We start from the raw sequence: 27,437 nt of genomic DNA, 5'->3' as shown, positions 1-27,437 counted from the left end.
CAGTCCAGATGCGTTCCAGATGCATTTCTACATGAGCGTTTTTGGCAAATTTTTAAATGCATTTCTGCTGCGTTTTTGGTGAGTTTTTGATGCTTTCCTTTTGCTTTTTTCCTGCTTTTTCTTCACTGCACTGGAGTCCAGTGTGTTTTTGATGCTTTTTTTCAGAGTTCCAGTACAGTCCAGTGCAGGAAAAATGCAGCATTTTCTACTTTTTCTTCTGGAACTGGAACGCCCTGAAATTGATCGTACTGGTGTGAACTATGCCATTGGAAACCATATAACCTACTATCCATGCGTTTTTGATGCTGAACAAAAATGCACTGGACTGAATGGGGTGTGAACTGGCACTTAGGAAGGAAGTATTACAAAAGACCATGGAGATCCTCTAGGGTGTAGAAGTCGCCTGCCCAGGAACGAGATTACTTACATCAACATCAGTACTTTAAGATAGCAATGCCAGTGAGATCACCCTATGGGTCCAGCGCTATTCATCCACTTTCCTCAACGTTAAGCAGGAGGTGGCTACTTCCAAGGAATACCTGCTCTTAATTTATGACATATTTCTTGTATTAGCCACACTTTGCATGGACACCTTTAGGCCCCTTTCACACGGACAGACCAATCGGGTCCGTCTGTCAGTTTTTCAGGCGGACCTGATTGAACCATCCATTGCGCTCTATAAAACTGAGGATGTCAATGGACATGTGTCCATTGATACCCGCCAACATTCGATCCGATCCTGTTTGCTAAAAACAGATGGATGGCGATACATTGCTCATCCGACGGACAGGCGGTCCATTTTTATCCAGCAGCCCATAGAGGAGAGCAGGTTGTGTCTGTGTGTGCTCTTTATCAGCGGAGCAGACACGGACCTGTCATCCACCTGCTCATTGGGGATCAATGGAGCCCTGCTGAGCAGGCGGATCTGCTGGTGGACTCCGCCAGCGTGAAGGGGGACTTATAGGTCAATGTGTTTGCAGATGTATGTAAAGACAAAAGTTTTTTTTTTTTATTTGGACAAGGTGGGGAAAGGGTTGGACCCCCTGTCAAGTTTTTATTGTCATCTGTGTCCCTGCTAGTTATCACTTAAACTAAAAGTGAAGCAAAATCCAAAACTGGAAATTGTCACCAAAACAGGAGGTAAGGGTCAGTATCCAATGGGGACACTTGTTCCAATGACAACTGTCTAAAAGGGGGATTCCCTCCCACTTCCTGGTGTGTCTCTGAGACAGGAAGTAAGGCATAATCTACTTAATGTAACACAGACCGCTAAAATTTTTTGACAGAGGTTTAAATTTAAGACATATTTATTGTATATTTCTCGTATTTCTACTCCATCTAAAACAAACATACAAACAAAAAAAGTTTCCTTTACATAGATTTTAAATGATAATTAAACCCAAGAACATAAATGTAATATATTGCAAAATACCAGTACCCCATTCCTATAACCCAATGGCAGCGCATTGGCTTCCTCTTTTTTTCATCAGTACTTACATGTATTAGGTTTCATTTTTCAGGCTAAGGCAGGCCATAGATTGTTAGCATCTCGGCCGGTACAGCAGGAATCGGCTGAGATTCAAACCATGTATGGGCAGGAAGAATGTACCCAGGTTGATCGATTGATTAATCAACTTGGGTACAACCAGCCTGCCAGATTTTACATACCATTATTGCTAAGGGCTGGTATATCTCCTCACCAGAGAGGGCAACTGCTTGGTGGGAGGGATTCCCCTGTCAACACTGTCTGTGTTGATGGGAGAACCTGGTGAATTTCTTTCCTGCAACCCGTGAACTTTCCTACTATCTTCTGTGAGCTTTAGAGAACACCTCCCTGCCCCCCCAAATAATTGAGATGATGAGTGAAAAGTTTTGTCGTCCGAATCAGAAGAGCAACCTAAGGTGACAACACTGCACTTGTCAAGAGAAAGGAAAAACGGATGGGGTTGTCAATGGAAAAAAGGTTTGCCTGCCAACATGACAATGACCCAAAGCACACAGCAAAAATGACCAGAAAGTGGTTGAAGGAGAAAAGGGTGAATGTCCCTGCATGGCCTAGTCAGAGCCCAGACTTAAACCCCATTGAAAATCTGTGGAATGACTTGAAGACTGTAGTCTACAAATGGTCACCATCAAATTTAACCGAAATTGAGCAGTTCTGCAAAGAAGAGTGGGCAAATATTGTAAAGTCTAGATGTGCAAAGTTAGTAGAGACAGATCCAAACAGACTAAAAAACTGTAAATAAAGCAAAAGGTGGTTCAACAAAGTACTGACATAAAGGGGGGGGGTGATCCTTTTTCCAACTCAGTGATTCTGTTTTTGATTTTAATGATTTTTTTTTTCTGACATGTTAGTGTTATATCTTTCACTTAGATGTTATAAGTTGCACTAGTAAATACAGCTGGATTAAAAAAAATTGGTGTCTGTCTTCATTTCAGGCTGCAAAGCAACAAAATGTTATTATTTTAAAGGGGGTGATTCTTTTCTATACCCACTGTACATATTAGTTTACTTACATTACAATAATGGGCCCTGACATTTTTGTTTAGGACCATCAATGATTTATAAAATCATTGATGCATTTGTCTGCTCCTTCTCTTCTCCTTGCCAGCCTCCTACTGGTAGGGTCCTCACTTTTACATAACTTAGCTATTTGTGGGCTGGTTAACATGCATGGTCCTCAGGGGATGTCTTAACCACTTAAGCCCCAGCCCTATTTCGGACACTTTTTGTTTACAAGTTAAAATCAGTATTTTTTCCTAGAAAACTACTTAGAACCCCCAAACATTATATATATTTTTTTAGCAAAGACTCTGGAGAATAAAATGTCAGTCATTGCAATATTTTTTGTCCCGCGGTATTTGCGCAGCTGTCTTTAAAACGCCATTTTTTCGAAAAATTACGAAAAATCACATTTCACTGCATTTAAAAAATACTAAACAGTAAAGTTAGCCCATTTTATTTATATATTGTGAAAGATGATGTCAGGCCGAGTAAATAGATAACCAACATGTTACGGTTTAAAATTGCGCACACCCGTGGAATGGCGACAAACTACGGTCAATAGAAATCTCAATAGGCGACGCTTTGAAAAATGTTATCGGTTACCAGTTTAGAGTTAGAGTGTAGCTTTAAATAATAATAATAATTTTAAAATTATTGCTCACACTCTGGCGATCGCGGCGATACCTCACATGTGTGGTTTGAATAGTGATTTCATTCGCGGCTCGACTTCCGTATACGTTTTCTTTCGTATGCGAGCTAACGGTGACGGGGGCGCCTAAAATTATTTTTTTTTTTTCCTATTTATTTTATTTTTTTTTTAACTTTATAACAGGTTTTAAAAAAAAAAAAAAATCTGATCACTTTTATTGCTGTCACAAGCAATGTAAACATCCCTTGTGACACCAATATGCAGTGACAGGTACTCTTTATGGAGGGATCGAGGGTCTAAAAGACCCCAAACCCCTCCACTACACTTCCATGTATGCAAAACGCCGAAAACGGCATTTTTGCATACAGTCGCTTTTTAAATCTGCCGCCTTTTGCAGCAGAGTAACCTGGAAGTGACGTCATGGACGCCGCCTCCAGGTTACGTCATTGGAGACCCGATCGAAGTACCGGGATGGTGCCTCTAGCTAGAGGCATCCCCCCGGTATAACACCGCAAAGTTTGCCGACGTAGCCCTACGTCCCTTTTCGGTAAGTGGCAAGGTGACCACAATGTTTCTGATAGGCAACAATATCAAAAAGACCATTGTGAGGGAGCAATGTTGTCACATTTTGGCCAGGAGACTGAAAGCAGCAATAGTAGCAGGTGTTGGGAATATACTGTATATGTACTGGTAAACTTACTTTTTTACAATAATGGACCCTGACATTTTCTTTTAGGACCATCAATGATTTAATAAATCATTGGTGGCATTTGTCTGCCCCTTCTCTGTTCCTTGCCAGCTTCCTGACGAAGTCCCCATTTTTACTTACCTTACCTATTCTTGGGCTGCTTACCATGCATGGTCCTCAGTCAACGTCTTTGTGGCAAAGTGACCACAATGTTCACCATAGGCCATAAAATCAGCCTTTAAGACCCCCAATGAGGACATGTTGAAATGTTGAAAGCAGTAGAAGTAGTAGGTATTGGCAATATACATATACTAGTACACATTTCACAATGCTGGACTCTGACATTTTCCTTTAGGACTATATGAACTAAATTCTGGTAACTGCAGAAAGAGTCAATGACCTGCAAATTCCATGAGCTGAAATACATAGATACTGTATATTGAAGATGGAATTTTATTATCTACGTTCACCTAACTGTAGATGGCAAACTGCCTGTCTACTTCTCTACATCCTCAGCCGTATCACCAATGATCCTTACAGATTGATAAATTTAATAAATTCAAAAAAAAAAAAAAAGGACAAATGTACCTTCCAGGTGAGTCACCATTCTCATCGAACCTGACAATGTCACTGGCCACACCTGTGAAATTAACTTTCATGATACAATCTAGAAGCTTCTGCCCATCTATAGGTTTCATGGCATCACAAAGGCCAGCATATCCTGGACAGAGGGACACCTGCATAGTGTGGAGACCGTATGCCATGGCATAAATAGCATTGATGACAAAGCCCATCTTGGAATCTTGAGCATACTGATACGTCAAAGAAAGTCGAGCTGGAAGACAAAAAAATGGCAGTAGGTTATGACAACATATCTATTCAGACCTTGTAATAGCAACTAGAGATATGCATTACAAAAATATTTGTTTTAAAGTGTATCAGATACGTTTGTTAAATTAATATTATTTTGTCTTATTCATTATGTTAAATGGATTCATTTTTAGAATTTTTAGAATTTGTTTTGTATATTTGGAATTCATTTTGTATATTCGGATTGGGTTAGTATATTCCTTATTTTCAAATCAATTTGAATTTTGAAAGATGGCTATATTAATTTTATTATATTCTATTCTTTTTTATTCTTTTCATCATCCTATTTCACTTTTATACCCTAATTTATTTATTGCAATATGTTTCAATTTTGAATTCAAATTCATTTTTGGAATTTTCGAATTCAAATTCATTTTCAAATTCATTTTTGAATTTTTCTAATTCAAATTCATTCTTTTGTTACATTATTTCGTTTCATTATAATTTATTTAGGATTCATTGAAATTTGTTACTATTGTAATTCAGAAATTTGGATATATATTCAAATCTCCAAATAACGAAAATTTGATCAGAATTTCGATTTGAAACGAAGCGAATCACACATGTCTAGTGACAACATATTTGTTCAAGCCTGGACTCAATAGTCTCAATAATGTACTTGGTTGGCAGTGATGCTAATGCACATGCAATGTGTAGATGTGCTTTAAATGCCATGGCTGTCTAAACTAGATATGGCTGAACGCAACACAATGGGGCTGATTTACTAAAGGAGTTCAAAATCTTCACCAAAAGAATTGTGTAAATATTCCCTTCAATTACCCAATCATGAGAAAACCAAATGTCTGTTCACTCTAAACGCCCAATCACGTGTAGTTGCTTTTTACACAACAAGACCAATGATTCTAAGCTCTTTCAGAAAATCATACCAACTGCCTCTTTCACTGAAAATCGTCTAGAGGCTGGTGATCCAGAGCTGCGGTCCATGCTAGATAGTCCTTTGAAGCCTGAGAGAACCCCATGCTGGACAGCCAATAGAAAGTGTCTACATCACTCAAGCAGCGACTTCTCGAAGAAGGACCTTCCCACTCTGCAGTCTAGAAGATCACATGACCACATGCTCAAGTGAGTAAAAAGAAGATTTTTCCTTTTTTTCGACTGGAACTGAGCTTTTATTATTTCATTTTATTGAATATTCAATTTGAAATACAGTGCCTTGAAAAAGTATTCACACCCCTTGGAATTTTCCACATTTTTTCATGTTACAACCAAAAACTTACTGTATATACTCGAGTATAAGCTGACTTTTTCAGCATGTTTTTTATGCTGAAAAAGCCCCCCTCGGCTTATACTCGAGTCACAGTCTCACTTACCTGTTCTCCGGTCAGTGCGCATGCGCTGCCACCGCTTGGGAAAGCCCGTACACGTTCAGCTATTCCCGGGCAGACGGCGCATGCACGGTAAAGTGTTGGCGCCGGGCGGCGCCATTTTTAAATGTAAGGCGCCTCATCGAAAGGTAAGTGAGACTCCTCCTCAGCACTGCATCCCCTCAGGAGATGCAGTGCTGTGGGCATGGTACAGGAGATTCTTCTCTACCATGCCCGCAGCACTGCATCTCCTGTACCATCTCCTGTGCCATGCCTGTACCATCTCCTGTGCCATGCCTCTACCATCTCCCGTGCCATGCCTGAACCATCTCCTGTGCCATGCCTGTACCATCTCCTGTACCATGCCTGAACCATCTCCTGTGCCATGCCTGTACCATCTCCTGTACCATGCTTGTACCATCTCCTGTGCCATGCCTGTACCATCTCCTGTGCCATGCCTGTACCATCTCCTGTGCCATGCCTGTACCATCTCCTGTACCATCTCCTGTACCATGACTGAACTATCTCCTTTACCATTCCTAAATCATCTCCTGCACCATGCCCACAGCCCTGCATCTCCTGTACCATGTCTGCAGCCCCTGCACCATGCCCGCAGCCCCTGTTTTGGGTCTTGTGGTGGTCCAATTGGGTTCAGTAGCTGCTGCATTTCCCACCCTAGGCTTATACTTGAGTCAATACGTTTTCCCAGTTTTTTGTGGTAAAATTAGGTACCTCGGCTTATATTCGGGTCGGCTTATACTCTAGTATATGCGGTAAATGTATTTTTTGGGACTTTTTGTGATAGGCCAACACAAAGTGGCACATAATTGTAAAGTGGAAGGAAAATTATAAATTTTTTTCAGAATTTATTATAAATAAAAGCTGCAGATCTTTTTGGGTATGTCTCTACCAGCTTTTCACATCTAGAGAGTGACATTTTTGTCCATTCTTCTTTGCAAAATAGCTCAAGCTCTGTCAGATTGGATGGAGAGCGTCTGTGAACAACAATTTCCCACAGATTCTCAATTGGATTTAGGTCTGGACTTTGACTGGGCTTTTCGAACACATGAATATGCTTTGATCTCAACTATTCCACTGTAGCTCTGGCTGTATGTTTAGGGTCGTTGTCTTCCTGGAAGGTGATCCTCCCCCCCGTCTCAAGTCATTTGCAGACTCTATCAGGTTTTCTTCTAAGATTGCCCTGTATTTGGCTCCAACTTCTTATCAACTCTGACCAGCTTCCCTGTCACTGCTGAAGAAAATCATCCCCACAACACGATGCTGCCATCACCAGGTTTAACAGTGGGGATGGTGTGTTCAGGGTGATGTGCAGTGTTAGTTTTCCTCCTCACATAGCGTTTTGCTTTTAGGCAAAAAAAGTAAAATTTTGGTCTCATTTCACCAGAGCACCTTCTTCCACATGTTTGCTGTGTCCCTCACATGGCTTCTCGCAAACTGCAAACAGGACTTCTTATGGCTCTTCCAGAAAGGCCAGATTTGTGGAGTGCACAACCAATAGTTGTCCTGTGGACAGATTCTCCCACCTGAGCTGTGGATCTCTGCAGCTCCTCCAGAATTACCATGGGCCTCTTGGCTGCTTCTCTGATTAATGCTCTCCTTGCCCGGCCTGTCAGTTTAGGCGATGTCTTGGTAAGTTTGCAGTTGTGCTATAATCTTTCCAATTTCGGATGATGGATTGAACAGTGCTGATGTTCTAAGCTTGGGATATTGTTTTTTATAACCTGACCATGCTTTAAACGTCTCCACCACTTTATCCCTGACCTGTCTGGTGTGTTCCTTGGCCTTCATGATGCGGTTTGTTCACTAAGGTTCTCTAGCAAACCTCTAAGGGCTTCACAGAACAGCTGTATTTACACTGAGATTAAATTACACACAGGTGGACTTTATTTACTAATTAGGTGACTTCTGAAGGCAATTGGTTCTACTAATGAAAACATATAAATACTCACGCTATGTACAGTCAGGTCCATAAATATTGAGACATCGACACAATTCTAATCTTTTTGGCTCTATACACCACCACAATGGAAACAAATAAGATGTGCTTAACCTGCAGACTTTCGGCTTTAATTTGATGGTATTTACATCCAAATCAGGTGAAAGGTGTAGGAATTACAACAGTTTGTATATGTGCCTCCCACTTTTTAAGGGACCAAAAGTAATGGGACAATTGGCTACTCAGCTGTTCCATGGCCAGGTGTGTGTTATTCCCTCATTATCCCATTTAAATAAAATAAAAAGGTCCAGAGTTAATATCAAGTGTGCTATTTGCATTTGGAATCTGTTGCTGTCAACTCTCAATATGAGATCCAAAGAGCTGTTACTATTAGTGAAGCAAGCCATCATTAGGTTGAAAAAACAAAACAAACCCATCAGAGAGATAGCAAAAACATTAGGTGTGGCCAAATCAACTGTTTGGAACATCCTTAAAAAGAAAGAACACACCGGTGAGCTCAGCAACACCAAAAAGACCTGGAAGACCACGGAAAACAACTGTGGTGGATGACCAAAGAATTCTTTCCCTGGTGAAGAAAACACCCTTCACAACAGTTAGCCAGATCAAGAACACTCTCCAGGAGGTAGGTGTATGTGTGTCAAAGTCAACAATCAACAGAAGACTTCAGCAGAGAGAATACAGAGGGTTCACCACAAGATGTAAACCATTGGTGAGCCTCAAAAATAGGAAGGCCAGATTAGAGTTTGCCAAACAACATCTAAAAAAGCCTTCACAGTTCTGGAACAACTTCCTATGGACAGATGAGACCAAGACCAACTTGTACCAGAGTGATGGGAAGAGAAGAGTATGGAGAAGGAAAGGAACTGCTCATGATCCAAAGCATACCTCCTCATCAGTGAAGCATGGTGGTGGTAGTGTCATGGCATGGGCATGTATGGCTGCCAATGGAACTGGTTCTCTTGTATTTATTGATGATGTGACTGCTGACAAAAGAAGCAGGATGAATTCTGAAGTGTTTCGGGCAATATTATCTGATCATATTCAGCCAAATGCTTCAGAACTCATTGGACGGCGCTTCACAGTGCAGATGGACAATGACCCAAAGCATACTGCGAAAGCAACCAAAGAGTTTTTTAAGGGAAAGAAGTGGAATGTTATGCAATGGCCAAGTCAATCACCTGATCTGAATCCGATTGAGCATGCATTTCACTTGCTGAAGACAAAACTGAAGGGAAAATACCCCAAGAACAAGCAAGAACGGAAGACAGTTGCAGTAGAGGCCTGGCAGAGCATCACCAGGGATGAAACCCAGCGTCTGGTGATGTCTATGTGTTACAGACTTCAGGCTGTAATTGACTGATTTATGATTGTTAATCTGTCCCATTACTTTTGGTCCCTTAAAAAGTGGGAGGCACATATACAAACTGTTGTAATTCCTACACCGTTCACCTAATTTGGATGTAAATACCCTCAAATTAAAGCTGAAAGTCTGCAGTTAAAGTACAACTTGTTTGTTTCATTTCAAATCCATTGTGGTGGTGTATAGAGCCAAAAAGATTAGAATTGTGTTGATGTCCCAATATTTATGGACCTGACTGTATGTGTGATTCCAAAATATCTGCAGCTGCTGTCCACCTAGCGATATTACACCTCAAAAAATAAAATTATAATAATACAGCGTTTGCCAATAAAACATAAACATACTGTAATGTACTCAAAAAAGTATATATAAAAAACATATAAAGTCTATCAAAAGTTCTTATATAAAGTGCTCAAGTGCTCTAAACTCCATTATTAAGGTGCTGAAGTGCTTCATGTAAACATGCTGTGAAGTGTGCCACACTCCCCTCTCGTATCCCCACTCACCAGAGAGAATGAACCCACAGTTTTTCAGTTTGGGGGTCAACCAAACTTGTATCTGGTGGCATTGGATGTCCTTGATGATGTCCTGGAGAAGGGGTGAAACGCGTTGATGTATTTGCGATTCCATCAAACCAACGACACCACTTCCGTCCTCCGTGGAACGCACGACAAATAGCGGCAAACCTGAAAGAGCCTCATGATTGTTTATGCCCGCTTTTATCTTCCATTTTTGTAAGTTGCTTTGCATTTTGTGCAATTAAACATTCATTTTACAGTACTTCACTATGAGCACTATTTTGTTTTATTGAGCCTGGAGGATATTAAAACCGCACAAGAGTATTATTGAATGAGACCTGACCTTAATGCCAAGAGTCCTGATATCCACAACACCAGATACAAGTTTGGTTGACCCCCAGACTTAAAAATACAGAGGGTCTATTCTCTCTGGTGAGTGGGGATACGAGAGGGGAGTGTGGCACACTTCACAGCATGTTTGTATTAAGCACATCAGCACCTTATTAATGGAGTTTGGAGCATTTGAGCACTTTATATGACAACTTTTGATAGACTTTATATCTGATTTTATATATATATATATATATATATATATATATATATATATATATATATATATACTATTTTGAGCACATTAGGGTTATATGTTTTATTGGCAAGCACTATATTATTTTAAATGAATTGGTTTCATTAGATTTTAGTTAAGAGTATCAGAGTAAAGGGGGCAATATACAAATGCACGCCACACTTTTCAGATATTTATTTGTAAAACACATTGAAAAACATTTTTCATTTTCTTTCCCCTTTGAAATTATGTGCCACTTTGTGTTGGCCTATCAAATAAAATCCCAATAAAATATATTTATGTTTTTGGTTGTAACAGGACAAAATGTGGAAAATTTCAAGGGGTATGAATACTTTTTCAAGGCACTGTAAAAAAGGTAATTTTTAAAGTATAATCCTTTAGATATTTTTAAACAATTAGATTAGAGTGGTGAGGGGGTAGAACTTCTTGTCAGGTTTGTATTGCTGTCTGTTCCCCCATATGGTAGGTTCACACTCGTTATTTGTCTTGATCTCCCATGCCACCAAAACATTTACGGTAAATCCAACAATTAAATTGCTACCAGAGGAGGAACAGTAGGGAATTTTTTCCCCTCCATCTCTTGTGGAGGACTATGGTTTATTTCCCAGCCCCTGCTGGGCACCATTGTTACACCCAGCTACCAGAGGAGGAACAGAGGGGAAATTGTTCCCCTCCATCTCTTGTGGAGGACTATGGTTTATTTCCCAGCCCCTGCTGGGCACCATTGTTACACCCAGCTACCAGAGGAGAAACAGAGGGGAAATTTGCACCCCTCCCCATCCCTTGCAATCCCTTGTGGAGGACTATGGTTTTCTTCCTAGCTCCTGCTTGGCACCATCATTACACCCAGTTATCAGAGGAGGAACAGAAGGGAAATTGCCCCCCATCCCTTGTGAAGGAATATGGTTTCCTTCCCAGCCCCTGCTGGACACCATTATTACACCCAGCCTCCCTCTGGTTACTATTATTACTCTCCACCCTCCTTCTAGTCACTATTCCTTCCCTCCACCCCCTCAGCCTCAGCCTACATGTCTTCATTAAACTATACACCCTGATTCCTTTTGCTTGGGAACTAAGGACATTGGATTCTTGGTGGGTACTGCTGTTCCCACACCTCCCACTATGCACTATCCCCCCCCCCCCATCCCCACGTAACACTACTGCACCACTTCCACCCCTTATTAGCACAATTGTCTCCCCGGTCATCAATGTTACCCCCCCTCCATGAGCACCAATTTCAGAGAATCCTTCCTCGCACAGACACTAACACCGGAAATTGTTACCCTCCCACTGACTACATTTTTTTTCACACTGACTACCAACTGCAAACATTTTTCACCCATTCACTGTCAACACTGATGAGAAGCATTTTTATCTCCCACGGACTACCCATGCTTAGCATTTTCTTCCTCCATTTCTTCCTCCATTTACACCAGGCATTTATTTTTTCTTCCTCTGACCACCAACATAGGGGATTTTTTCTTCCCACTGACCAGCAATCTAAAGAAATGCTATGCTACATACTCCTTACTGCTGTACTCATACATCGGGGTTCAGTAAATAGAATGATGGAAATCAACTGAACTTACTACATCCCAAACTCGCTCATCCATGTCTTTTTGGACCTTGCTGTGTGCACTGGTGAGCCGTCATGTTGGAACAAATTGTTCCTACAAAGTTGGGAACATGAAATTGTCCAAAATGTCCTGGTATGCTGATGCCTTAAGAGTTAAGCCCAACCCATGAAAAACAACCCCACACCATAACCCCCCCCCCCACCAAATGATTTGAACCAGTGCACAAAGCAAGGTCCATAAAGACATGGATGAGCATGTTTTGGGGTGGAGGAACTTGACTTGCCTGCACAGAGTCCTGACCTCAACCCGATAGAACACCTTTGGGATGAATTAGAGCAGGGACTGCGAGCCAGGCATTCTTTCCAAAATCAGTGCCTAAACTCAAAAATACGCTTCTGGAAGAATGGTCTAACATTCCAATAGACACACTCCTAAACCTTGTGGACAGCCTTCCCAGAAGAGTTGAAGCTGTTAGAGCTGCAAAGGGTGGGCCAACGCAATATTGAACCCTATGGACTAAGACTAGAATGCCATTAAAGTTCATGTGCGTGTGTAAAGGCAGGCGTCCCAATACTTTTGACAATACAGTGTAGCTTGTGAGGCAGTAATATACATGAATGTACTCTAGATTTTACACTCAGGGGGATATTACTCTGTCCTCCTATTTCTATGTTGGTGAAAGCGGTCTAACAATCTTTTAAATCATCCACAACAGATTTTAAAAAAATAAAATAAAATCTGGCGGCGTAGCTGTGATTCAGCTGCATGTTATTACATGCTTTACCGCCGCGCTGAGAACTACATCTGTGAACGGACGGTGCTGCTCACAAGATGCTTTGATTTCTCCATTACATGAAGGATTTTCACAGCAAGAAACAAATTACCACCTGAAATTGTTTTCATCACAAATGTGGGTGTTCTGTTCCAGAAAATAAAGCAAGAGAAGTTTCCTGACTTTAAATTCTTGGCTTAATTGTATTGGGATAGATACAGCAATATGCAGAGGAGAAATAACAATCACAACTGCGGTAGTGTTTCTGATTTAGGCCCCATTAACGCAACCATATAATTATTTACGCAGGATCTTGCTGGCAGCAAGAAGTCAGCACCTACAATTTGTTGATATTTAAATCTTGCCTTGAATGAGCCATTCACTCATCATTCTGAATAAATGAGGGCCAAGGTCACTCTCCGCCTGCGCCCTCGCCGTGTGAAGGACTCATTTAGGACGATGTACACATCACCAATGGGAAGGGTGATGGGTGAGCTAGGCTGTTGAGTCACTGCTGGAAATGGGAGTAGCGGGAATTAAGCTACTGAAAGAATGATTTGAAGGACTTCAGGCATACCTCCCAACTTTTGAGATGGGAGAGAGGGGACACTGAGACAAAACTGTACAGCACCCTGCTTAGGTGCTTCCATCAAAATATAGCTTCCTCCAGTCTGGAACCAGGAATCAGTTATTATAGCAGCATATTATACCAAAGATATTAGGCGGCACTAGTTCAGGTACAAACTGGAACTTGAGGAAGCTATAGTTTAACAGAAGCACCCAAGTAGGATGCTGGATGGTTCCGTCACATTTGTTGGCAGCAGTGGGATGCTTCCTCTTGCCCAGACATGCCCAAAACCATCACTGGGACCCTCTTTGCCTACAGCAGATCCTCTGGTCATGATGCTCTCCACCAAAAACAGTGCCTTGACTGGCAACCAAGTGAACAAACCATTGTAGGTCCAGTTCAATACTGGTTTGTTCACTTGGTTGCCAGTCAAGGCCCTCTTTTTGGTGGAGAGTGTAATGACCAGAGGAATACAGACACCAGGTGGTCTTGGGGATATGGTGATTCCGAGTTGATTGCAATCAAGCGCTTTTGACCATTTTATGCTAAAGTTATATAAAGCTGGGAGCTATCAGACACATAACATACAATGCTTCACTATTAACATGAAGGCATGAATGAAAAAAATGTATATAAAACTACAAATCTATATAGGTATAGTCTATGCGAAAAAGAAAGAATATTCAGTACGTGATCAAGTCCATATAGGAAAAGTCCATAAGTGCCACATAAAAAATGAATGATGAAAATATATGTATATAGAAATTGATATAAAAATAACAATAAAAAATATTAGAAGTAGTGTTGACCATAAACATCATAAATGTCCCTTTAAGTGGTTCCTTGGAAGTTCCCACAAACAGTGCTCCTAAAACAAATCCGTGATCTGTAATTCCTCCACCAGAAGTACTCTCACCTGAGGGGTATGATCACACTTTTACACATGGTCTATGTGCATTTTTTGTCCCTCTCAGAGGACTAGAACTTGGTCTCCCTGAGAAAGCCACGTGACCTTGTGGCGTAACGTATAGGGGAGGGGGACTGTCCCGGGATTTGATGTAAGCCCTGGTGTCCTGGCCAAACAAGGCTTTGTCCCAGAGTGCAGCCCAGTGCCGGAAAATGTTCCTGCACTTGGCTCCAGTGACTTGCCTGGCCGCACGCCGTAGCGCGGGCACCAGTAACACCTGCCCTACTGGGATGTCTGGGGTTCCACACTCTGCAAGCTAATTTGTGTGTAAGAGGCAGCCAGTGGTGAGAGATGATACAAAGTATCCTGTACAAAGACAGGAGGAGGAGGCAGGAGGAAGCACACAACTCTGCCTAAGCCATGCTGATCTGAGGTCTGTAGTTAATACAACATACATGGGACTTGCAGGGGAGGAGGACATGAGGAAGGGGGTTTTGGGGCAAGTTTCTAAAGATCACTTGGAGTGATTGGGGGGGGGGGATATGTGCTATGAAATCTGTTCCTCTCACCCCCCCTAGCACAAGTCCTCTCCCCTCTCAAAGCGCCCCCTAGCACACATCCCCCCCCCACCCCAAATCAAAGAAATGTAATGGAGTGCAATGTGCAGCGGAGCACGGGGGGGGGGAGGCATGTTTCTTTAAAGAGAACTTTAAACTTTTTTCACCAAAAAAATCATCACATAGGGGACCTTTTATAAAAAGTTAACTATAAAATTATAAATTTTTTTTTCTTCAGAGCCCTGTGCTGTGACTGATGGCTCCGGCGTGCTGACAGCTGAATGTAAGGAAAAAATACCAGCAAAGTCATAAAAAAAAAACCCAGCGTGGATTTTAAGGGGAATCCCACGCCAAAACGTTAAAAAAAAAAAAGGCATGGGGTCCCCACAAAATCTATACCAGACCCTTATCCGAGCATGCAGGCTGGCAAGTCAGGAAAGAAAGGGGACGAGCGAGCGCCCCCCTCTCCCCCCCCGAACCATGCTAGGCAACATGCCCTCAGCAAAGGGTGGATGCTTTTGGGCAGGGAGGCTCTGCCTCCCCCATCCCATGTTGATGGGGACAACGGCCTTTTTCCCACAAACCTGGGCGGTGGTGGGAGGGGACTTATCAGTATCTGGAAGACCTCTTTAACAAGGGGGCCCACCAATCCCAGCCCCCCCCCATATGAATGAGTATAGACTACATAAAACCCCTACTCATTCACCCCAAAAAAGTATAAAAAAAAAAAAACACATACAATTTTTGACAATTCCTTTGTTAAAAAAAAAGAAAGAAAAAAAGTCCCCCAAAGTAGATCCAACATCAATCAGGCCTGCCAGACCCGAAAAAGAAGAAAAAAAACCCAAAACCTCTAGCCGAGACGAAGGCTCCTACCGACTGCCGTGCTCCTCCGTCTGACAGTTCCTAAACAGCTAAGGGGAGGAGTCCCCCAGTGATGTCACCGAATGGCCCAGCCCCCTTGTGACATCACCGACCAGGAGCATGCTGGATCGGTGACGTCACAAGGATCATTTATGCAAATGAGTCACATGACCATGTTATCGCATGCGATAAATGTTAGTGAATGGATCCCTGTATCTGGAGAATTCACATTGTAAAACAAGGTAAAGTTGAGTATCAGGGAGACTGTAGGCAATGCCAGGGATTAGTCCTTTGCCTGCCATATTTTTCTTTTTTTTTCTTTTGGGCACAGCTTCTAAAGGTCCATTTAAGATAGAATTTTCCTCCAAGCAATCAAATAGCTATGAATAAAAAAATATTAGTCCTTTCATTCACAAAATGCTTTTCGGTGATTCCAGGTTAGTTAAGCAGCACTAATTAATATAAAAGAAAAGCTAGTGACAGGCAAGGTTCTAGGGCAATATATCACCGTACAGCTTGATTGTGCGGACTGCCACAGGTAATTGGTTGTCAGGAAGAAAAAAAGAGAACATTCTGGCAGCTAGATGGCTCCTGAGAAACAAGTTTGACAGGCCTGTAATGCAGATAATTAGATATACTATTGAAGGGAACTGCAATCAAAATAAAGACATCGTTAAAATAACCCCTTCTGATTATCATATAGCTATCCTCAAAATGCAAAACGTCAATAAATAATTCCAGAATATGGTGTTACATTTCATATGTGAAAAGGTTAGCCGCATGCATAGGTATCTATTAACCTACCTCTGTCATTTATTGACTTATGTAAAATCCATTTAAAACAACGTTCAACTTTTCAACCCTATCAGATATTATGAAACGATTACACGTTTTATTACGTTAAATACTTTATTTTAAAAATGACCTAATAATATGCCTTCGTTGTTTTTATTTCCTTAGATGTTTCAGTACCTATGTGATACGCTATATAAACAAAAGTATTGGGACGCCTGCCTTTACACGCACATGAACTTTAACCACTTGCCGACCAGTCACTGGGACTGTACTGCGGCAAAGTGGCTCGATTCTGTCCAGTGACATAGACCTACGTCGCTGGACTCCTCCCCTTGTGGGCGGTGCTCGCGCGCCGCCAGAAGCTCGCTCCCGCTGTTTTCAGTCACAGTGGGAGTCGGGCCAGGGGAGGAGCAGCAGCGATCGCCGCTGCTCTTCCCCGATAGTCGGGGAATCGAGTCTGGAGATCCGCCCGCTTGTGTAAACAGAGCGGGCGGATCTCCTAAGTGACAAACAGTGACAGATTACAGGATTCAGCATAGCTGAACCTGCGATCTGTCCCTGTGTCACTCAGTCACCTCCCCCCACACATGTCAGTAAGCACCAGGCATACATTAACCCCTCCCTCTCCAATAAAATGAACCCCTTCCCTGCCCGTGTCATTTTTACAGTAACGGTGCATATATATAGCACTGATTACTGTAGAAATGTCACTGCTACACCCAAAAGTGTCAAAAATATCAGTCAAGGGTCCGATCTGTCAGCCGCAATGTCGCAGTCCCGCAAAAAAAATCGCAGATCGCCGCCATTATTCGTTAAAAAAAAACCACCAAAAATGACAGAAATCTTTCCCTTAGATAGTAAATGCAATAACTTTTGCGCAAACCAATCAAAATACGCTTATTGTGATTTTTTTTACCAAACATAGGTAGCAGAAAACAAATTGACCAAACATTTAAAAAAAATTAGATTTTTACATTTTTTTGGAGGGAATTTCATATAAAAAAATGTGAAAAATATTGTTACTCTTTCAAAATAAACGCTCTTTTTTTGTTTATAGAGCAAAAAGTAAAAATCGCACAGGTGATCAAATACCACTAAAAGAAAGCTCTGTTTGTGGAAAAAAAAGGACCAAAATTTCGTTTGGGTACGGCGTCGCACTACCGCGCAATTGTCAGTTAAAGTCGCACAGCGCCGAATCGCAAAAAGTGGCCTGGACGTAAGACAGCAAAATCCTCCGGTGGTAAAGTGGTTAATGGCATCCCAGTCTTAGTCCGTAGGGTTCAATATTGAGTTGGCCCACCCTTTGCAGCTATAACAGTTTCAACTCTTCTGGGAAGGCTGTCCACAAGGTTTAGGAGTGTGTCTATGGGAATGTTTGACCATTCTTCCTGAAGTGCATTTGTGAGGTCAGGCAGGCAGTCCCGGCTCTAATTCATGCCAAAGGTGTTCTATCAGGTTGAAGCCAGTCAAGTTCTTCCACCCCAAACTTGCTAATTTATATCTTTATGAACCTTGCTTTGAGCACTGGTGTGCAGTCATATTGGAACAGGAAGGGACCATCCCCAAACTGTTCCCACAAATTTGGGAGTATGAAATTGTCCAAAATGTCTTGGTATGCTGACACCTTAAGAGTTCCCTACACTGGAACTAAGGGGCCAAGCCCAACCCCTGAAAAACAACCCCACATTATAATCACCCTCAGCCAAATGATTTGGACCAGTGCAAAAAGCTAGGTCCATAAAGACATGGATGAACGAGTTTGGGTTGGAGGAACTTGGCAACTGACCTCAACCTGATAGAACACCTTTGGGATGAATTAGAGCACAGACTTCGAGCTAGGCCTTCTCATCCAACATCAGTGCTGACCCCCGAAATGCGCTTCTGGAAGAACGGTCAAACATTCCCATAGACACATTCCTAAACCTTGTGGACAGCCTTCACAGAAGAGTTGAGGCTGTTATAGCTGCAAAGGGTGGGCCAACTCAATATTGAACCCTGCTGACTAAGACTGGGATGCCATTAAAGTTCATGTGTGTGTAAAGGCAGGCGTCCCAATACTTTTGGTAATATAATGTATTTGCTTTATTTAGGTGTGAGGCTTAAAGTAAGCCTGTCACGTGTTATAAAAGCGGAACTTAAGTGTATTCGAGTACCACAAACTGAAACAGTTTTTTAACCACTTGACCCCTGGAAGATTTACCCCCTTTCATGACCAGGCCATTTTTTGCGATACAGCACTGCGTTACTTTACCCGACAATTGTGTGGTCATGCAACACTATACCCAAATAAAGAGTGATTTTTTCCCCAAAAATAGAGCTTTCTTTTGGTGGTATTTGATCACCTCTGTGCATTTAATTTTTTGTGCTATAAACAAAAAATGACTGACAATTTTGGAAAAAAAAAAACAAAAAACAATATTTTTTACTTTTTTGCTGTAAAACACATCCAATAAAAATTTTTAAAAAATCTAATTTCTTCATGATGGCCAATATATATTCTGCTACATATTTTTGGTAAACAAAATCCCAATGGGTGTATATTGATTGGTTTGCGCAAAAGTTATAGCGTCTACAAACTATGGGATATATACTGGGATTTTTATATATTTATTTTTTATACTAGTATAGGCGGCGACTTATAGCGGGACTGTGATATATTGCGGCGGTCAATTGGACACTAACTGACACTTTTGACACTTTGCAGGAACCAGTGACAATAATACAAATATGCAATGTCACTGTACTAATGACACTGGCTGGGAAAGGGTAAACATCTAGGGCAATCAAAGGGTTAAATGTATGCCTAACCAGTGTTTATGTGTAAACTGTGTGCTGCTTTTACTAAGGGAAGTGATAGATTTTTTTCCCTGCTTTGCAGGGACACACAATCCATCACTTTCTTGCTAACAAGACATAGCTCTGCATTGGTTACTGGTTAATTGATTCTTAATATTCAAAGTAAATGATTGTCTCCATGCTTTATTTTGTTGAGAAAGCGCTTTGAAAACCCAGCATTTCTGGCTTTGGCCAACTTGAGTAAGGGCAGATGATTCATGTAGAATTTATGTCCTGGAATTGATCTGCCCTTAGCTCGGGCATGCAGGACGGAAGGTGTGCTTAAAGCGGAGTTCCACCCTAGTTATACATTTTTTTATAAAAATACCCCCGGGACAGTCAGGGCTAGCACATTCCACAATGGCTAGCCTCTGATCTGTCCCGGGTTGCACTTACCTTTCAGGAGAAATACTTACCTTGAAATTGTCTTCTCCAGCGCTGCCATCTCGGGTGTGGGCAGCTTGAAGCCAGCGCGATCCTCTTCCGCGTCCTCTTCGGTCCTCTTCCTCCTTCTTCGGTCCCACGATGCACTGCACCGGCCCCGACGTCACTTCCGGGTCGCGCGCGTCATCCCTCCACAGCTTCTGGGCATGCCCAGAAGCTGTTTAGAAGGGAATGACGCATTTCAGCTTCACTTTTACTCCTACTAGACCTATACACTACTGGAAAGTAGCCCATCCCCCATCATTCAAGTCAATAATGAAATACAGCGCATCTATTTGCCATTGAGGCTCTCTGACTGTAGGGAAGGGGATGTAAGGAGAAGATTGCATGTATGGGCACTGTATGGAAGTGGATGGAAGAAGAGGTCTGTATATATGGGCACTGTAGGGAAGGGGGAGGAAGAAGAGGTCTGTATACATGAGCACTGTAGGGAAGGGGGTGGAAGAATAGGATTGTATACATGAGCACTGTAGGGAAGGGGGTGGAAGAATAGGTCTGCATATATGGGCACTGTAGGGAAGGGGATGGAAGAATAGGATTGTATATATGGGTACTGTAGGGAATGGGATGGAAGAAGAGGACTGTACATATGGGCACTGTAGGAAAGGGGATGGAAGAAGAGGACTGTATATTGTAACGCTCTGGCATTTGTTTAGTGAACTGGATATGCAGCTGCAGAATTTCCACTCAGTAGTCGTGCAGAGATGTGTTGAATCACCATATAACTCTCCAGACTCATCATTGTGGCCCAGCCTGCCTCAGCATGCAAATATACAGGCACTCAGTTAAGATGTTCCTGGAGTGATAGGTTGTATACGATAGTATAGAGGTGATGTGCTGAAAGGACAGGCGTGAGTAGTGATAGTAATGATAGGCACTCAATAGTAATGTTCAGGAGTGTTAGCAGATGGTGATAGATAGTATGCAGATAGGTTAGCAATCATGTACAATTAACAGGTGGTAGGGGACAGTAGATGAAGTGTACAGGAATTTCTAACTCAGTGCAAGGATATAGATGGTAGTAGACTCAAGAGCTAGCAATCTATGTAACAGTGCAGATGATAGAAATAGTAATGCATAGATAGCAACAGTCTTTAGTATACAAGAGTAGATAGTGCAAGTTGATAGGAAGGAATCCCCTGCGGGGTACTTATCACTAGTTGGTTTTAGAGAGATGAGGGGTCCGGTAATGAGGAGAAGGATCGGTAGCGAGATACAGGATCCGTAGCGAGATACAGGAAATAGCTGGAGGCTTCGGCAGCGTCAGACAAGGCTGTGTAACAAGCGGTTTGTACGAACACCTTGTGAGTGAAAACCGGCGATTGAAATAGCCGCTCAGAGCGGCGCCTAGTGATGACGTCACGAGATTTAAAGGGACAGGTAGCTATATGCGGAAGAATTGGGCTGGAAGGGTACCGAAGGTACCAGAATCTTACATATATATGGGCACTGTAGGGAAGTGGATGGAAGAAGAGGACTGTAAGTATGGGCACTGTAGGGAATGGGATTAAGAAGAGGACTGTATATATGGGCACTGTAGGGAAGGGGAAGGAAGAAGAGGACGATATTTATGGGCAATGTAAGGAAGGGGATGGAAGAAGAGGTCTGTATATATATGGGCACTGTAGGGAAGGGGATGGAAGAATAGGATTGTATACATGGGCACTGTAGGGAAGGGGGTAAAAGAATAGGTCTGTATATATGGGCACTGTAGGGAAGGGGATGGAAGAAGAGGTCTGTATATATGGGCACTGTAGGGAATGGGATGGAAGAAGAGGACTGTATATATGGGCACTGTAGGAAAGGGGATGGAAAAAGAGGACTGTATATATGGGCACTGTAGGGAAGTGGGTGGAAGAAGAAGACTGTAAGTATGGGCACTGTAGGAAGGGGATGGAAGAATAGGATTGTATATATGGGTACTGTAGGGAAGGAGATGGAAGAAGAGGACTGTATGTATGGGCACTGTAGGGAAGAGTATAGAAGAAGAGGGCTGTATAAATGGGCACTGTAGGGAAGGGGAAGGAAGAAGAGGGACGGATATTTGGGCACTGTAGGGAAGGGGCTGGAAGAAGAGGTCTGTTTATAAGGGCACTGTAGGGAAGTGGATGAAAGAAGAGGACTGTATGTATGGGCTCTGTAGGGAAGGGGATGGAAGAATAGGATTGTATATATGGGTACTGTAGGGAAGGAGATGGAAGAAGAGGACTGTATGTATGGGTACTGTAGGGAAGGAGAAGGAAGAAGTTACCTATATACTGTATATGTCTGCTCTTGTGTTTTGTTGAAGGCAATCGTATATAAAAGACCACTGAAGGAAGCCGATAAATGTATATATAGGCACTGTGAGAGAACGGTATAAACACTGGCACCATAAAGAAAGAAAATAAATAAGATAACAGTATAAATGGGTAATGTGAGGAAGAAGGTGGAAAAGGAAGACTGTATATATGGGCAATGTATGGAGTGATATGGAAAAAGAGAACTGTATATATGGACACTGTAGGGAAAATGGATGAAGGAGGAGGACTGTATACAGTGCCTTGAAAAACTATTCATACCCCTTTAAAATTTTCCATATTTTGCCATGTTACAACCAAAAACATAAATGTATTTTATTGGGATTTTATGTGATAGACCAACACAAAGTGCCACATAATTGTGAAGTGGAAGGAAAACGATAAATGGTTTTACATTTTTTTTCCACAAATAAATATCTGCAAAGTGTGTATTTGTATTCAGTCCCCGAGTCAATACTTTGTAGAACCACCTTTCGCTGCAATAACAGCTGCCAGTCTTTTTAAGTGCCGTATTTTTCGCTCCAAATTTTATATACACATATCATCACATACATATATATATATATATATATATACACTGTATATATATATATATATATATATATATATATATATATATATATATATATATATACAGTATACAGTAATAGCAATAAGGGTACTTGCAGGGATTTGCTTTTAGGCACTCTGTCTGTCTGTCTGTGGCTGATGAGCCCGGGAGGAAGCATGCGGCTGCAGTACAGAGTAAGCCGCTGCTTCCTGTGTATGACTCCTCCAGTGTGCATCTGATATCACTCCGCCTGTGAGCCAGACCTGTACAGGAAGTAGCGGTTCCGTGCAAGTAAGTGACGGCTGAGCCGGGACTCAGGAGGCACCGTGGGGAGACTCAGTATTTGCTCCATAAGACGCACAGACGGTATGTCTCTACCAGCTTTGCACATATAGAGAGTGACATTTTTGCCTATTGCAATTTTCAAGTCTTGCCACAGATTCTCAATTGGATTTAGGTCTGGATTTTGACTGGGCCATTCTAACACATGAATATGCTTTGATCTAAACCATTCTATTGTAGCTCTGGCTGTATGTTTAGGGTTGTTGTCCTGCTGTAAGGTGAGCCCCGTCCCAGTCTCACGTCTTTTGCAGACTCTAACAGGTTTTCTTCTAAGGTTGCCCTGTATTTTGTTCCATCGATCTTCCCATCAACTCTGACCAGGTTCCCTGTTCCTGCTGAAGAAAAGCATCCAGAGAACATGATGCTTCCACCAGCATGTTTCACGGTGGGGATGGTGGGTTCAGGGTGTTGTGCAGTATTTGTTTTCCGCCACACATAGCGTTTTGCTTTTAGCCCAAAAAGTTCAATTTTGATCTCATCTGACCAGAGCACCTTCTTCCACATGTTTGCTGTGTCTCCCACATGGCTTCTTGCAAACTGCAAACGAGACTTCTTTTCTTTTAACAATGGCTTTCTTCTTGCCACTCTTCCATAAAGGGCAGATTTGTGGAGTGCATGACGAATAGTTGTCCTGTGGACAGATTTTCCACCCTGAGCTGTGGATCTCTGCAGCTTCTCCAGAGTTGCCCTTCTGGCTGCTTCTCTGATTAATGCTCTCCTTGTCAGTTTAGGTGGACGGCCATGTATTGGTAGGTTTGTAGTTGTGCCATACTCTTTCCATTTTCAGATGATGGATTGAACAGTGCTCAGTAATATGTTAAAAGCTTGGGATATTTTTTTATAACCTAACTCTGCTTTAATCTCCACCACTTTATGTCTGACCTGTCTGGTGTATTCCTTGGCCTTCGTGATGCTGGTTGTTCACTAAGTTCCTCTAAAAAACCTCTGAGGGCTTCAAAGAACAGCTGTATTTTTTTACTGAGATTAAATTACACACATATGGACTATATTTACTAATTAGGTGACTTCTAAAGGCAATTGGTTCCACTAGATTTTAGTTAGGGGTATCAGAGTAAAGCTGAATAGAAATGCACGCCACACTTTTCAGATATTTATTTGTAAAAACATTTATCATTTTTCATCCACTTTACAATTTTGTGCCAGTTTGTGTCGGTCTATCACATAAAATCCCAACAAAAATACAGTTATGTTTTTAGTTGTAACATGACAAAATGTGGAAAATTTCAAGGGGTATAAATACTTTTTCAAGGCACTGTGTATGGGCACTGTAAGGAAAATGGATGGAGGAGGACTGTATATATGGGCACTTTATGGAAAATTGATGGAAGAGGACTGTATATATGGGCACTGTAGGTAAAATGGATGGAGGAGGACTGTATATATGGGCACTGTAGTAAAAATGGATGGAGGAGGACTGTATATATGGGCACTGTAGTGAAAATGGATGGAGGAGGACTGTATATATGGGCACTGTAGGTAAAATGGATGGAAGAGGACTGTATATATGGGCACTGTAGGTAAAATGGATGGAGGAGGACTATATATATGGGCACGGTAGGTAAAATGGATGGAAGAGGACTGTATATATGGGCACTGTAGGTAAAATGGATGGAGGAGGACTATATATATGGGCACTGTAGGTAAAATGGATGGAAGAGGACTGTATATATGGGCACTGTAGGTAAAATGGATGGAGGAGGACTGTATATGTGGGCACTGTAGGTCAGTATACATTCTGTGTACAGAACACCTCCAGGCGGCCATATTGCATTGCATTTTCAGAAAATTACAACAGCTGCAGATTGAAAAGGAAAGGTCATTTTTAATAACATTCAACATACGCTATTGTTTTTTCTTTATTTGATATTTTTTTCCCCATGAAAGTGGAGTTACCCTTTAAGTAAAACTGTCTGGACAAATGGCCACTTACAATAAAGTCCATATCGTTTTACTTACTGCTGCAGGTCTTATTGTAGATCTGGTTGTCCTGCGAATATCCCTTTAATCGACACTTGAACTTGTTTTGCCAAAACTCCTGAAACCAGGGGTTGCGCAGGTTGGTCTCGGGCTTGAGCTGCAGGTAATATTCGTCAAACCATTTCACATCAGGAGACTGCAGCTTGATGGTTATTCCTCCGGCAGCCTCGCGCTGATAACCGTCTGACACATCGTACCTGTCTGCCCAGCCGTCACTGCGGAGATAAATAACACGATAAATCCCCATGCTCGCCAACCCGTGATTGATGTTCTTATCTGCCAAACATTTTTATAATAGCAAGCTTATTAAATCCTCCAGCCTCCTCTCTGTGGCCTCAAAGCATGATGAACACAAAACAAAAAGTCTATAAATGCGAGTTTTCTGTCGTGTGAAGAGCGAAAAAAAAACAGACCATTAAATGTGTATCTGTGTATGACTTTGCCAAACAACCCTGGAACCACTGGAGTGTTTAATTATTTGACACAGTCTCCAGCCATAACTGAGAAATAATACATTGGCGCTGGGAACGCAACATGGTGAAGGAATTACCAGGGCTGAGATATTGGCACTTGTAGACCTCTTTAACCACTTCTGGACCGGAAGGTTTTCCCCTCTTAATGACCAGGCCATTTTTTTGCGATTTGGCACTGCGTTACTTTAACGGACAATTGCACGGTCGTGCGATGCTGTACCTAAAAAAAAATGGATGTCCTTTTTTTCCCACAAATAGAGCTTTCTTTTGGTGGTATTTGATCACCTCTGCAATTTTTTTTTTTTGCGCTATAAAATAAAAAAAAAAGAGCGACAATATTTTCACATTCTGCTATATAACATTCCCACAAAAAAAATTTCAAAATCAAATTTTTTATCATTTTAGGCCAATTTGTTTTCTGCTACATATTTTTGGTAAAAAAAAAAAAAAATCATTTGGAAGGATTGGGAAACAGGGATTTCGGGCACAAGAGTAGCCCACACACGAATGGGTAAACTCTGTATGTTGGTGTATAATCGTTTAGAAACGCATGGCACCTGTCCATTCTTACGGTCCAGAATGATTATATGTCTTTTCTTTTGCCCCTTTCAAGGCAGATAATCTATGGGCTCTATAGGTACTTACATACTCTTATAACAAGCATGAGGCACACTGATTTTACCACTTTGGAACACTTGAGTTTATGGTTTAGCACTTTTATGGGCTCTCCCTTAAAGTGATATCATAGAATAAAAACGCCTACTATTCTGAAAAACATTGTTCTTTTGCTCTCATCAACTCAGATATGAGACATGGAGTGACTACCCTCACTACTATGTCACTATACATTGCCTATGTTTTTGAGCTTCCTAAAACGCACAGTCCTCCTCGTTAAAGAATTCTCTATGGAAATTGAGATATGTGCCTGATTACTATATGTACAGGTATGTATACATTTTCTTGTCCATATACTAGGTATATAAACAGGATATATATGCTGATACTATAACTACAGCATGGATCCCCACATATACTCACTTTTGGCAGCCTCCATTGTTTCCCCTAAACCCCTCTAGTGTCTGAATGCAACCTAAGACCCAATGTTATATTGTGTTGATATTGCAAAAATAGAAGGACTTATTTGAGATGTGTAAGACGATTGTATGTAATTAAAAGGAGAGATAAATGATATGCAATTGTAATTATAACACACTGAAAATGAGGTAACATATATATGTAATTTATCTAAATACTGTTATTTTTCACACAGACAAAAGAAATGATATGCTCCAGATGAAGCTTTTTTGTCTAAGAAAGCGAAACATGTCGAGCAAAGGTCATATGTTACATGGTGAATGTTAACTTATACTTTCAGTCGACCCCGCTGACCGGCACCATACTGCTTGGGTGTCCGTCGGCGGTTCTCTTCTGATATCAAGTAACACGTTTCCAAGAATTATATGACTATTAATGATCTTGTACTCTGAACTGTATGTAAATTACTTTTATAAGTTCTATGTACTGAGATATTGTACAACATAGACCATTGTTTTGTGGTTTCACTGTGTCCTTAATACACAATTATCTGCCTGTATTTTTCTATGATTTTAAAATATTTAGTTTTTTGTTGAATAAAAGAAATCTTTTTTTAAAAAAACTCTTGTGCCCGAAATCCCTGTTTCCCAATCCTTCCAAATGAATTAGTCAATTGAGGATAGGGGCACACCCTAAATTGGATACGTCATGGCCAAGATGGCTGCTATCTGTGGACACATGACTTGTAAAATAAAAAAAAAAATCGCAATAAGCGTATTTTGATTGGTTTGCGCAAAAGTTATCGCGTCTACAAACTACGGGAAAGATTTATGTAATTTTTATTGTTTCGTTTTTTTTTTTTTACTAGTAACGGCGACGATCTGCGATTTTTTAGCAGGACTGCGACATTGCAGCGGACAGATCGGACCCCTAACTGACA

The 27,437-nt window shown here is 41.5% G+C and overlaps 1 protein-coding gene across 6 annotated transcripts in view; it reads right to left on the bottom strand.

The window, feature by feature from the left end:
• The window catches only part of GRM5 (glutamate metabotropic receptor 5), a 557,322-nt gene that overhangs the window by 75,718 nt on the left and 454,167 nt on the right, over nt 1-27,437 (bottom strand). For all 6 annotated transcript variants that reach the window (XM_082245896.1, XM_082245895.1, XM_082245894.1 and 3 more), the window contains exons 4-5: nt 24,969-25,204; nt 4,432-4,678 (exon numbers count right to left, since the gene is read on the bottom strand). In XM_082245896.1, the coding sequence (XP_082102022.1) occupies nt 4,432-4,678; nt 24,969-25,204 (483 nt within the window). The remainder of the gene's footprint in view (nt 1-4,431; nt 4,679-24,968; nt 25,205-27,437) is intronic.

Source organism: Pelophylax lessonae (assembly GCF_965119305.1).
Source record: "Pelophylax lessonae genome assembly, chromosome: 2".
NCBI lineage: Eukaryota > Metazoa > Chordata > Amphibia > Anura > Ranidae > Pelophylax > Pelophylax lessonae.
The sequence above is the reverse complement of the archived record's forward strand: the minus strand, read 5'-3'. Positions and strand labels throughout refer to the sequence as shown.